Raw genomic sequence first — 13902 nt, 5'->3', positions numbered from 1 at the left:
TTATACAATAAAAAATGATCTATAATCAAATTTCTTTGAAAATAAAATCATATCATTATTATTACTTAATAATTGTTGTTGTTGTTGATCTTGTTGATCTTGTTTATTAAATTCTTGACTTTGTTGTTGTTGTTGTTGTTGTTGTTGTTGTTGTTGTTGTTGTTGTTGTTGTTGTTGTTGTTGTTGTTGTTGTTGTTGTTGTTGTTGTTGTTGTTGTTGTTGTTGATTTTGTTGTTTATTATCTAATTGTTCATTAAAATAACAATTATAAAGATTAATTGCAATTAATGATTTACTATTATTAATATAATCATTAATTGGTTTAATTGATTCTTTAGTTTGGAATTTACAACTATTTGAGAAATTTACTTTATATAAATTATTAATATAGAATTTATTATTTGAAATTGATTCAAATATTTTTGCAGTTTGATGAATTGTAAAATCATTATTTGATAAATCGATACCTCTTAATGTTTTATTATTTAAAAACATAATTGATAAACTTGAATTTATATCTGAAAGATTATTATTTCTAATTGATAAATATTTAATATTTGATTTATTTAATATTTCACCATTTCCACATGGCCATGATGATGTTGTTATTAATAAATTTGAAAGATCATTTAATAAATCTAAATTTAATGTACCATCAGTTAATTCTAAATGATCAATTGTTGAATTTGATTTTAAAGAATTAAAAAATTCTGATGTTAAAATAGGTAATTTATTAATACATAATGATTTTATAGTATTATTATAATAAAAAACTTTTGAAAATAAATTTGATAAAATTATTAAATTTAATTGTGAATTTAAAACATTTTCATTATTATTGTTATTATCATTATTATAATTAAAATTATTATATAAACCACCAGAAATTGATAATTTTAAAATTGAATTATTATTTTGAATATTGTTACAAAATGTTTTAATATTTTCAATTGGTTCATTTTCCATTATATGAATTGGTGAATCAATATATTCAATACCAGGTGTTGAAACTAGTTGATTAAATCTTGTTAAAAATAATTTTGCACCAGAGACTTTGATAGAAGTATAATTTAAATCTAAAAGACGATCAATTAATAAATTTCCAGATGATTGAATATTTAAATAAAAATTTACAATATTTGATTTTGAAATTGATTTAAAAAATTCAATTGGATTTGAACAATAGCAAAATGATGATAATGATAATGTTTTTAAATTTGGTGAATTTGTAATTGTATTTCCAATTATATTCAATGGAAATGTGATTTCATTTGACGATTTAATATAAAAACTTGATAAATAATTTGAATATGGTTTAAAATCTAAATAAAATTTATCAGATCTTGTAAATTTTAATTTATTAATTGAAATAATTTTACAAATTAATTCTCTAATTGATTTTAATATTAATTCATATTCTTGAATTTCTTTTTCATTTTCATTATTTTTAAATTCACCATTTAATTTTGAATTTTTATCTAAATTTAGAAATTTAATTTCTTTTAATCCATTTAATAATGAATAATAATTATTACTATTATCATTATAAATTAAATTACTACTATGGAAATATTTATTATGATAATCTAATCTTCTTTGACCTTCTTGAATTTTATAAATTATTTTTAATCTTTTTTCTAAATAAAGTAAACTATTGAAATCTTCAACTAAAAATGAATAAATTGTCTTTTTAATTAACCCAAACCATTGTTTATTTACTAATGCTAATTGATATTTCCATTTTCCTTTTTCATTAAAACAAAATTTAATTATTTCTTTATAAATAATTTTTGATGTTATTAATTTATTCATTTTATTTTTTTTTTTTTAATTTTTTTTTTTATTTTTTCTAAACAAAATTTTTTATTTTTTAGATTTTTTTTTTTTATTTAATTCCAAAATTATATTTTTTAAAGATTTATTTAAATTATAAATAAAAATTAATTTTATTCAAATTATAAATAAAAATTAATTTTATTTAATTTTATTTAAAATGGTAAAATTAAAAATTAATAAAACAATAATATTTTCATTATGGTAGAAAAGGTTTTTTTTTTTTTTTTTTTTTTTTTTTTTTTTTTTTTTTAAAATTTTTTATTTAATTTTATTTTATTTTTTTTTTTATTTTTATTTTTATTTTTTTTTTGGAAGCAATCTGTAAAAATAATAATTACAATATTGTAATTATTATTTTTAATTAATTTTTATTTTATTTTATTTTTGTTGTTGTTTTTTTTATTATTGTTTTTTTTTTAAATTTTGTTGTGGTATTATTGTTTTTTTTTTATTTTTTTTATTTTTTTTATTTTTTTATATTTTTTTTATTTTATTTGTTGTGTGTTGGGTGGGTTACCAAGTTACAAAAATAAAAAAAATTATCGTTTTTTCAACATTGTCCTATTTTTATCACCGATTTCGAATTTTTGGAACTTGGAGAAAAAAAAAAAATAAAAAAAAATAAAAAAAATTGAAATTTCCTATTGAAAATTGTAATGGATAAAAAAAAAAAAAAAAAATTATAATTTTAATAAATTAATATTATTTTAAAAACATCCTAAAAATAATAAATAATAATGGTTATTTTATTAAAATAATAATATTAATTAAAAAAAAAAAAAAAAATAGTAGTTTAAAAAAATTTGAAAATTAAAAAATGAGATAATTTTTTTTTTTTTTTTTTTCTTTTAATTATATAACTTCACTACATCTATGAGAATCTATTTTTACAAAAATGTATTTGAAATTATTATTATAATAACACCCATTTTTTCAAGACTTGACTTAAAATTTTAAATTATGTATAAAAAAATAAAAATAAAAATAAAAACACACTAATTTTGGATTAAAAATAATAAAAAAAAAAAACACAATATTTGTGTTAAATCTGTATTTGTTTTTTTTTTTTTTTTTTTTTTTTTTTTTTTATTTTTATTTTTATTTTTCATCTTTGCCAAATCAATTTTTGAACTATTGTTTTTTTTTTATTTTTATATTTATTTATTTATTTATTTTAGTTCATTTATTTTTTTATTACTAAAAAAAAAAAAAAAAAAAAAAAGAAAAAAAAAAAGAAAAAAAAATATGGATATTTTAAATTATATAAAAAAAAATTTAAAAATTAGAATTGAAACAACAAATCAATTAAATGATGCATTAAAAAATAAAAATTTATGTTCTGTTGAATTTGATAATAAAGAAACTTGGTTATCAAATACTCCATTAGAAGAACCAAATGCATATAAAAATATTACTCATCCCTCACAATTGGATGGTTTAGAAAATGGTGATTACCATATCTCCAGTAACTTGGTAGTTTCAATCCTTAAAGAAAAATTAAAAGAAATTGAACAATTAAAACAAATTATTAAATCAAAAGACTATGATATAAACTATATATCAGCATATGGTGAAAGAAAATATCCAAATGGCAGTAAAAATGAATAAAATTATTATTTAATTTTTTGTGGGAAAAAAAAAAAAAAAAAAAAAAAAAATTTTTAGAGGGAATAAAATTTATTTCACTTCTTAAATAATAATAAGATATATATTAAAATAACAAAAATAAAAAAAAACGTAAATACTTTTTAAAATATAAATTTTTTTATTTTTTTGAGATTTTTTAATTTTTTAAGTTCTTAATTTTGTTTTTCTTTTTTTTTTTTTTTTTTTTTTTTTTTTAAAAAAGTAAGTGACCAAGGGTCATAAAAAAAAAAAAAAAAAAAAAAATGATTATTTACTAGTGTGCAATAACAAAAAATATATATATATATGTATATATATATAATTATTTTAGTAAAATGAAAAATTTAATTGATACACTTTTAAATAGAATTGACTGTATGGAAGATTACAATGAAATTTTAAAAAATGATAAATCGTTCACAACCAACTCAAATATATGCAAAACTAAATATAAAAGGAATAATAAGTTTAATGATTTAAATCACCCTTCCCAACTTAAAAAATATAATTTTACAGAGAATTTTTTAAAATCAATTCTATCAGAAAAATTGGAAGATATTTGGTTTCTAAGTGATGAATTAGATAAGAGTGGTCAAAAAATTGAAAATCAAAAAAATAAAATCTTAAAACAAGTTGAAGAAATTCAACAACTACGACAACAATTACAAATATTACCACTACAACAACTATTACTACAAAACCTTCAACAACAACCACTACTACCTCCACAACAAATTCAACAACCACCTCCACATTTAGTTAATGATTTTCAACCTCCATCACACCAACAGCCTTATCAATCACTTATCACACAAAACTTAAATGAATTATTAACCCAACCTTATCAACAGCAACAACAACAACAACAACAACAACTACTACTAATACAACAACAACAGCTTCTATTTCAACGTGCCCAACAACCAACTCAATATCAATTACGTCAACTTCAGTATTCAAACACACCGTTTCCACCCAACTATGATCATTTTAGATCATCTCACCCATATCTTATAATGCCTGAATTACAACAACAACAACAACAACAACAACAACAACAACAACAACAACAACAACAACAACAACAACAACAACAACAACAACAACAACAACAACAACAACAACAACAACAACAACAACAACAAGCTCAAGAGCCTCCAAAACAAAATTGTAATACTACCACTACTTTGCCCATACCAATAAATATGGAAATTAACGAAAGTATAAAAGAAAAGGTTCAAGAAAATAATGAAAAACTAAATTATAAAGAAAATGAAAATAATAATAATATAGATAATAATAATAATAATAAAAATAATAATAATAATAATAATAATAATAATAATAATAATAATAATAATAATAATAATAATAATAATAATAATAATAATAATAATAATAATAATAATAATAATAATAATAATAATAATAATAATAATAATAATAGTAATCAGGTGGTAATTGATGAAATAAAGGTAGATATTGAAAAAGAGGAAAATCTTCCTGGTGAAATATCACAAAAAATATCTTCTCTTGTTGTATTGGAAGAAAAAGAAGAAGAAAAACAAAAAGAAACCATCAAAGAGTCATATCCAAGATTATTGATTATAAAACAAAGTCAATTCTTTGATAATATGGTTAAAATTTTACAAAAGAAATTAAGTGGTTGCCAAGTTGAAGAGGTTACCAATATCAAAGAATTAGGTTTGAATGATTCGAATTATGGTAATGATCAATTTAAAAATGTATTTATATTGTATGCAGTTTGTCGTACTGGTGCTAGAAATGACACTGAAAATGATGCAATTAAAATTCAATCCATTCGTTCTACTATTGGTAAAAAGGTTCCAATCATCTATTGTGCTTTTATAATTGGTAATATTGGTATTCCCACAATCAAAGTTCCCTTCACTAATCAATCAATTATGATCACTCATTCCTTAAGTGATATTGGTCGTAATCAAACAAATAATGAAAATATTAAAATTTTACAATCAATTTTACAAAAAAAATAAAAATAAAATAATAAAAACCATTAGTTTTATTTTTTTTTTTTTTTTTTTTTTTTTTTAACTTTAGTTATTTTATTTTTATTTTATTTTTTTAAATTGTTTAATATATTAATTTATTTTTTTTTATTTATTTATTTATTAATATTTAATTAATATGATTATTATTTAGAGTGATCAATTATCTGTATCTTTTTCTTTCTTGGGATTACAGATAGAATTTTTGATATCTTTTTATTTTTTTCTTTTTTTTTTTTTTTTAAAACAATAAACGCGCGTCAGGTTGAATCGAACAACTCTCGAGTTATCGAGCTATGGATTTGAAGTCCACACGCATCCCCAGATAGCGATCAAACACGCAAATAAATAATTTTTTAAATTCCTAATTTAAAAAAAAAAAAAAAATTTAAAAAAAAAGTTATGGGAGAATTTGGAAAAAAACAATTTTTTTTTAGTTTTTTTTTTTTATTAAATAAACAAAGTTAAATAAAATACCATTAATATGTTAAAAAATTCTAATTATAGAAAATTATTTATTTGGAAATTTTGTGTTAAAAAAAAAAAAAAAAAAAAAAATTGAAAAAAAAAAAAATAATTTAAAAAAAAAAAAAAAAAAAAAAAAGCGAAATGGGAAAAAAAAAAAAAAAAAAAAAAATATTGCAAAAAAAAAAACAATGTCAACAAATGTTAATAACAAAAGAGATGACCAACAACCTTTAAAAAAAGGAGAGGGTATGTTTTTATAGTTAATTACTATTATTATTTTATTAATATAAGTACAAACAAACTAAAATATTTATAATAATAATAATAGAGAAAAGATTTAGATCAAACTACAATAATAATCGAAATAACATTTATAATAAAAATGAAAATAATAAAAATGAAAATAATGAAAAAGAATCAATATTTAATGAACCAAAAATTAAATCAATGTTTTCATCATTTAGTAAAAAATTAGATGAAGATGTAATAATCCAAATTTTTTTTTTTTTTTTTTTTTTTTTTTTTTTTTTTTTTTTTTTTTTTTTTTTTTTTTTTTTTTTTTAAAAAAAATCTAATTCAAACTTAGATTTTCACTAACTTTTTATTATTTTATTTTATTTAATTTTATTTTTTTAGAATGATAGAAGAGAAAGAATTGTAAAAAATAGTAGAGATATAACGATTGCAAGTAAAAGAGTAATTTCATTATTACAACGTGCAGTATGGGAGGATAAACAAGAGATATTAAAACAAAGTAAACAAAATCTTCAACCAATTTTCAATTTATTTGGTAATATTATAAAGGAATTGGATCAACAAGAATATTGGAAATTTCAAAAAGCATTTACAAATGGTGTTCAAGAATATATTGAAGCAGTTTCATTTCAATATTATATAGAGTTTGGTGCTTTAATACCATTGGATTCAATATTAATACCAATCAAAGAAGCATTGAATTTAGATAGTTTAGGTCAATTCAATATCTCTATCGATGATTATGCATTGGGTATTTGTGATTTATCTGGTGAACTTATGCGTTATTCAACTGGTTGTGTCACTGTTGGTAAATACGATGAATGTTTTAAAATTTGTGATTTCATTAGGTCAATGAGTAGTGGTTTCAAAAAATGTCATTTAAATAAAGATATTACTTCAAAAATGAATACAATGGAAGAAAGTTTAAAAAAGATTGAAAAATGTAAATATATATAAAAAAAAAAAAAAAAATAATAATAATAATAATAAAATTAATAATTATTAATTACTAATTAATTAATTTTTTTTTTTTTTCTCTTAATATATATTTAGTATGCTTTAGTATTAGAATTAGAAAATCGGAATTCCCTGATCAACAAATTAAGGTTGATATTAATGATATGATTGAATAAATTTAAAAAAAAATTAAATAAAAAAAAAAAAAAAATTTCAAATATTATAAATGTACAAAAAGGTTTATTTATTTATTTATTATAATTTAATTATCTTCTTGAAGTACCAGAATAAGAGGAAGAACTTGAAGATATACCACTACCACCACTACTACCACTACTATAAGAACTTCTAGGTCTATTATATGAAGGTGATGGATTATAATAATGATGATGATTCCTATTTGAATGAATTCTTCCAAAAAGATAACCAGAAGCTAAACCTGTCCATAAACCTGGTTGAAACCAACCACCACCACCACCACCGCCATTATTTGGTTGAGCACAACCACCTGCATTATTATTGTTATTTAAATTTGGATAACCTTGATAATTTCCACCATAGTTGTTATTATTACTATTGTTATTATTATTGTTATTATTATTATTATTACCTGGGAAACCACCTGGATAATTATTATCAGTTGCAGTATTATTTTGAGCAGTATTACTATCATCATCACCTTGAGGTGAACCACACCAATTAAATACTGCATATAAAATTAAACCTATAAATGCAATACAAAAAATGATTTGTACCCATGATGTTTCTTCTTCAGCTAATGCTGCTTTTCTTCTTTGTTCATTTGTATATTCTAATTGATAGAATACACCACAACTATCAGCAGTGATATAAGGATCTTCTGGATAAGAATAACCTTCACAACTTACATCGATAGTACCTAATCTAACTGTTGAATCTAATGTTGCTTCACATTTCCATTGAACATCAACACCATTTGATCCCATATTATAACATTGTATTGTTTTTGGATAAAGTTCTAATTCCTTTGTTGCTGTTCCACCAATACATTCCATTTGTTGGATTGGTGAAGATCTTCGGGCTTTTGTCATTTCACCTGATCTTAATGTTAAAACTTGAACATCTTTTAATAAAATCTTTGAATCACCACCTTTATTATTATTACGATGTCCATATGATTCAACAACTTTATTTGATAAAAATAAACTTGATATTAATATTAAAAATAAAATATAATAATTATGTTTCATTTTTTGTGAAAAATATATATATATTTGATATAAAAAAAAAAAAAAAAAACTGAAAAAATTAGATTTTTATATTTGTCCTAAAAATAAAAAAAATAAAAAAAATAAAAAAAATAAAAAAAAAAAAAGTTTTGACTCAACGAATTCTTTGAATTTTTACAACAAATAATTATATTTATGAAAATGTTTAAAAAAAATTAATTTTCAAGTTTTCATTTACAATCAATATTGATAAAATTAAAAACAGTTTTATTAATTTAAGTTTATCATTTATTTTTTTTTTTTTATTTTTTTTTTTATTTTTTTATTTTTGATTAAATTTTATTTATTTTTAATATGAACTTAGTATGTATAAATAGAACACTCAAAAATACACAAAATTATTTAAAATATAAAAAATGAATGTAATCATTCTGTTTTTTTTTTTTTTTTTTTTTTTTTTTTAACCAAATATTTTATTTTTAAATTAATCAAAAAAAAAAAAAATATAAAAAATTAAAAAAAAATTTGTATAATAACTTTTTATATTTTTTTATTTAATATCTTTTAATCTTTAGAATTGTATTATATTTTCCAATCTAAAAATAAATGAATCTTGATTATATTTTATTATTTTGCTAAGATTTTAAAATATTAATATCTTAAAAAAAAAACTATTAAAGGTATTATTATTATTATTTTTTTTATTTTTATTTAATTTTATTTAGTTTTTCTGAATTGTTATTAAAATATTTAATACTTGATTCTATACTATTGATTAAATTTTCTTTAATTAAATCTATTGAATTATGTTCATCCTCATCATCATCTTCTTCATCTTTTTTTGAATTAATAATATTTTGTAAACTTGTTAATTCTATTGAGTTTGAATCTAATAAAGATGTAGGTTTTGGAGGGATATAACCTTTTGGATATAAAGGTAACTTGAATTTCTCTTTTATACAAGATTTAAATGGTTCTTGTAATGGTTGATAAGTTAAAGTTTCATTTTTTGAAATGTCAACAACTCTTTTACAGATGTTGCAAAACAAATCCAAATTTTCATTTGATTCATCTAATAATTTTTTAAAACGATCTGGATATGGTTTTGAAATCCATTGCAAGTGTTTTAATCTTAATGTTTCATTCTTTGAGACTTGGTCAATATATTTAACCAAATCAAACACTGATGGGAAATCGGCGATATGAATGATAGCATCTGGATGTGGTAACCAATCTCTAATATTTGGAGCACCTAAATAAATTGGAATTGTACCATACGATAATGCCTCCCAAAGCTTCTCTGTAACATAATCATCACATCTACTATTTTCTATGGAAATTACAAAATTGTATGATAGCAACATTTCAATTTTTTGAACTGATCTACCTTGAACTCTTCTCCCATAATCAATAGTGAGGTTCTTATTATGTAAACAAGTTCCATAGGAATCGATTTGAGTTAAATTCATTATTGATTTTACTAAATCCGTTCTACCAATGGTTTCCTTATTACAATTACCACACATCCACATTATATGATTCGGTCTTTTCTCTGGCACAGTCGTAACATTTCTAATGGCATGTTTATAAACGTAATGATCACTTGAATTGAATGGCGTTGGACCATATGGAGTATATATATGATTTGGTGTTTTATAATCAAATCTTGTATAGCCAACAGTAACATTAAACATTGAATTTAAGAAGGTCATATTATTTTGATAACTATAAAGTGATGGTGATTCCATTGTCCATGCAAAAAATAATTGACGCGAATTCTTCCTTGAAACTTCACTATAATTATATTTTGCTCTATAAAAACGTGGTAAAAAATATAAAACTCCAACAGCATCATCAATCAACGTTCTATTATAGGTTAATTCACATTTCAGTTTTGGGCACTTTTTAAAACCAGATTTCCAAGAAACTCCTCTAAATAAACTTCTATCCATTACCAATATTAATTTTTTATCACTTTTTTTTTTTATTGGAACTATTGAACTTTCATTTTTAAAATTATTATTATTAATGTTTTTATTATTTATTGTACTAGTATTAGTTGTTTTATTATTGTTATTTATATTATTTATTGTAGAATTGCTATTATTTAAATTTTTATCATTTCTACTACTTTTATTATTTATAGTGGTAGTGGTGGTACTATTATTAATGGTTTTATCATTACTATTTATAGTGGTACTGTTGTTTTTAATAGTGTTATTATTTTTAAAGTTATTATCATTGTTTATAATAGTACTATTATTTATTGTAGAATTGTTATTATTTATTGTGTTATTATTATTTTTTAAATTATTATCATTATTTACACTACTATTGTTATTATTTATTGTGTTATTATTTTTTAAATTATTATCATTATTTATACTACTATTATTTTTTGATTCATCATTACTATCTAAATTTGTGTCGTTAATTTGATTGATTGTTTTATTTTTATCAAGTTTTATTTCCAAATCAATTTTTACCAATTCTTCAATTATTTTTAAATCTTTTTTAATATCTTCATCCAATTTAATTTGGTCACTATCACTAATATTAATTTTATTATTTTTATATATTATTATATTACTACCATTATATTTATTATTATTTTCATTATCACTATTACTATTATTATTATTATTATTATTATTTTTATTATTATTATTATTATTATTATTATTATTATTATTATTATTATTATTATTATTATTATTATTATTATTATTATTATTATTATTATTATTATTATTATTATTATTATTATTATTATTATTATTATTATTATTATTATTATTATTCTCTTCAATTTTTTTAATTGTTTTTTCTTCTTTAATTTCAATATCTTTAATTGTTTGAATTTTTACATATTTACTATGATCATTATTTTTATTATTATTATTACTATTGCTATGATGATCATTTTCTTGGACTTTATTTGAAGATAATTGATTTTTTGGTGAATAGTTAATGAAGAGATTAAAAGCAATTAATAAAAAAAATGATAATAATAAAAACTTTATTATTTTTTCTCTTTTCATTTTTTTTTTTTTTTATCTGTATCTGTATTAATAAAAATAATAAAAATTTTTATTTTACTTATTCAATAAAAAAGAGAAGGGAATGGAATAGTTTTTTTTATTTTTTTTTTTTTTTTATTTAAAAAAAAAAATAATAAAAAATAATAAAAAAATTAATAAATAAAAAAACAAATAACTCAATATTATGTGAAAAAAAAAAAAAGCAGAATCATTTGATTACTTTCATACTAAATATTGTTTTTTTATTGAAAATTAATAACTTTTAAAGATTATTACACCCACTCAACCACACAGATAAAGCACTAGAATACAAAAAAAAATAAAAAAAAAAAATTTTATATGGAAAAAAAAAAAAAAAACATTAATATAATAAAGAATTAATATGATTTGCTAGTTCCTATTTAATTCATATTAAATTAATAAAATTATTAAAAAAAAGAAAAAAAAAAAACACCCCAAACATGACTCTAAAATAATAATAAAAAATTGATTTCTTTTATAAAAAAAGTAGATGTTTAGATTAAGATAATCGATTTTTATTTTAAATAATCTGAGAGAAAAAAGTGGTTTTAATTTTTATTATTTTTTTTTTTAATAAACGTTTATTAAATAAATAATAATAATAATAATTTCAAATAAAAATCTGAAAAAATAAAAATCTAAAAATAAAAATCTAAAAATAAAAATGAAAAAAAAAAGGTTTACAAAAAAAAAAAGAAATAAAACTTGATTTTTTATTATTTAATTTTTTTTTTAATTTAATTTATTTTATTTTTGTGTAAAAATGTAAAAATCAAAGTATTTTTTTTTTTTCTTTTTTTTCTTTTTTTTTTTTCTTTTTTTTTTTTCTTTTTTTTTTTTTTTTTTTTTTTTTATCATTAAATTCTAATGCTTGATTGAACTCTACATTCGAATGATGCCTTCTTTTTTTAACTTTTTTTTTTTGTTGTTTTTTTTTTTTATTGACTACGTACATTAGCACCACTCATATCTTCCATCTCCATTGATTCATCAGAGGAATCATCTTTTATATTATAATTATTTTGTGGTTGTTGTTGTTGTTGTTGTTGATGTTGTTGTTGTTGTTGTTGTTGGTGTTGTTGTTGTTGTTGTTGTTGTTGATGGTGGTGGTGATGTTGTTGTTGTTGTTGATTAGCTTGTTGTTGTTGTTGTTGTTGTTGATTAGCTTGAATATTAGTACCACGTTGATTTTTAAATTTCTTATTGAATAAATCTCTAGTTCTATTTAAGAATTTAGAGTAACCAGCAAAGAAAACGACTAAAAACGCTATAATTATACCCCAACCAACCAATAAAAGAATGAGAGGTAGTACACGATTATCAACATCTTTAGCGGGATAATACATTCTATGACTAATGACAAGAACCAAAGAAGCCCAAGCGGATAAACTAAAGAAGAGAGTACGTAGACGATTAACCCAAGGTAATAGACAAGGTTGGAACCAAACGTTTAGAACCAAAAAGAAGAAATTGATTACCACCACCGTTATGAGATAGACAACGTATTGTTTATTACCAAAACTTACACAAAGTGCACCCAAAAGGAATTTACCTTGCAACATGACAAACACAACCTTTGGTTTAAATTTGATATCAGAGATGTTTTGAGTTTGAGATTGAGCAAAAGAGGCGGCAGGATAATAGATGATCAATGCAATCATTGTACAAACCAAAAATGCTACATGTTTGCCTTGAAGACATACGATATCTTTATTTGCATCCAATGTTGGTAAATAAGAACTACTACTACCAATGGTTGAATTAATTAAAGAACTACCAGCACTTGAAAGTGACGATATGATGTCTTCTTCACTATCACTCTTTGAAAAGGTACAACTTGTACCTGTTAACATCATTGTGATGACTGGGAAATATAAAGTATTTACAAGGAACCAAAGTACAGAGTAGATATTATCTTGATAACGCTCGACCACACCAGCGGCAGAGTCTGCACCCTTCTTAATGCCATACATATAGATGAGGATACGAATTGCAATTACAAAGATATAGGGCGAGAAAGCCACAACAAACATAACCCAATAGGCGATTTCAAAGCCTGGCCCCTTTGGATAGGGTGTTGCTGTGTAATTGAAATATCTAAATATATAGGAACCCATGTAAGGCCCAAACGACTCGTTGAATGAAAATGAACAAATCTGAACAAACTCTACAAACAAACCTGCCATTGCCACGATATTGGTGAAATTCCAACGAACGTCTGTATGTTGTGGTGTCTCCCATGCCTCTCTTGATGCACCCAAATAATAGGTACAGCAGAGACAAAAGAATAACAACACTATAAAGGTTGCAAATGTTGCAAAAAATATATATCCTCTAGTCTGTGATGAAATCCCCTTTATCAATGTCGATACTAAACAACAAACTACTGCTGCTATAATAGCCGTTATAAAACAAAATGCTCCTAATAAATGAAATGGACTACTTCTTGTTGGCCCTTTCACT

The 13902-nt window shown here is 20.7% G+C and overlaps 7 protein-coding genes and 1 non-coding gene across 8 annotated transcripts in view; 3 read left to right on the top strand and 5 right to left on the bottom strand.

Annotated features, from left to right (window-relative positions):
- On the bottom strand, nt 1–1812 carry DDB_G0284783 (hypothetical protein; the record flags this gene model as incomplete). Its single annotated transcript, XM_633311.1, has 1 exon — nt 1–1812. The coding sequence occupies one exon, from the start codon at nt 1810–1812 to the stop codon at nt 1–3; it is 1812 nt and encodes a 603-aa protein (XP_638403.1).
- A 1269-nt stretch (nt 1813–3081) lies between these two features.
- On the top strand, nt 3082–3444 carry DDB_G0284781 (hypothetical protein; the record flags this gene model as incomplete). The annotated part of the gene is made up of 1 exon (XM_633310.1): nt 3082–3444. The coding sequence occupies one exon, from the start codon at nt 3082–3084 to the stop codon at nt 3442–3444; it is 363 nt and encodes a 120-aa protein (XP_638402.1).
- A 353-nt stretch (nt 3445–3797) lies between these two features.
- Nucleotides 3798–5477, top strand: DDB_G0284779 (hypothetical protein; the record flags this gene model as incomplete). The annotated part of the gene is made up of 1 exon (XM_633309.1): nt 3798–5477. The coding sequence occupies one exon, from the start codon at nt 3798–3800 to the stop codon at nt 5475–5477; it is 1680 nt and encodes a 559-aa protein (XP_638401.1).
- A 266-nt stretch (nt 5478–5743) lies between these two features.
- On the bottom strand, nt 5744–5824 carry tRNA-Sec-UGA. Its single transcript has one exon. It is a non-coding gene; the product is annotated as a tRNA-Sec (tRNA).
- A 321-nt stretch (nt 5825–6145) lies between these two features.
- Nucleotides 6146–7345, top strand: DDB_G0284837 (hypothetical protein; the record flags this gene model as incomplete). Its single annotated transcript, XM_633308.1, has 4 exons — nt 6146–6203; nt 6286–6440; nt 6594–7155; nt 7266–7345. 4 exons carry the CDS (start codon nt 6146–6148, stop codon nt 7343–7345), a joined length of 855 nt encoding a protein of 284 aa, XP_638400.1.
- A 90-nt stretch (nt 7346–7435) lies between these two features.
- Nucleotides 7436–8398, bottom strand: DDB_G0284777 (DUF1183 family protein; the record flags this gene model as incomplete). Its single annotated transcript, XM_633307.1, has 1 exon — nt 7436–8398. The coding sequence occupies one exon, from the start codon at nt 8396–8398 to the stop codon at nt 7436–7438; it is 963 nt and encodes a 320-aa protein (XP_638399.1).
- Nucleotides 8399–9084: 686 nt separating this feature from the next.
- Nucleotides 9085–11418, bottom strand: fut2 (hypothetical protein; the record flags this gene model as incomplete). The annotated part of the gene is made up of 1 exon (XM_633306.1): nt 9085–11418. One exon carries the CDS (start codon nt 11416–11418, stop codon nt 9085–9087), a length of 2334 nt encoding a protein of 777 aa, XP_638398.1.
- Nucleotides 11419–12377: 959 nt separating this feature from the next.
- DDB_G0284773 (hypothetical protein) overlaps nt 12378–13902 on the bottom strand; it is a gene marked incomplete at both ends in the record, with an annotated part of 1581 nt that continues 56 nt past the window's right edge. Inside the window, one exon of the mRNA XM_633305.1 lies at nt 12378–13902. This exon is cut by the window's right edge and continues 56 nt beyond it. Coding sequence (XP_638397.1) covers nt 12378–13902 — 1525 coding nt within the window.

Source organism: Dictyostelium discoideum (assembly GCF_000004695.1).
Source record: "Dictyostelium discoideum AX4 chromosome 4 chromosome, whole genome shotgun sequence".
NCBI lineage: Eukaryota > Evosea > Eumycetozoa > Dictyosteliales > Dictyosteliaceae > Dictyostelium > Dictyostelium discoideum.
The sequence above is the reverse complement of the archived record's forward strand: the minus strand, read 5'-3'. Positions and strand labels throughout refer to the sequence as shown.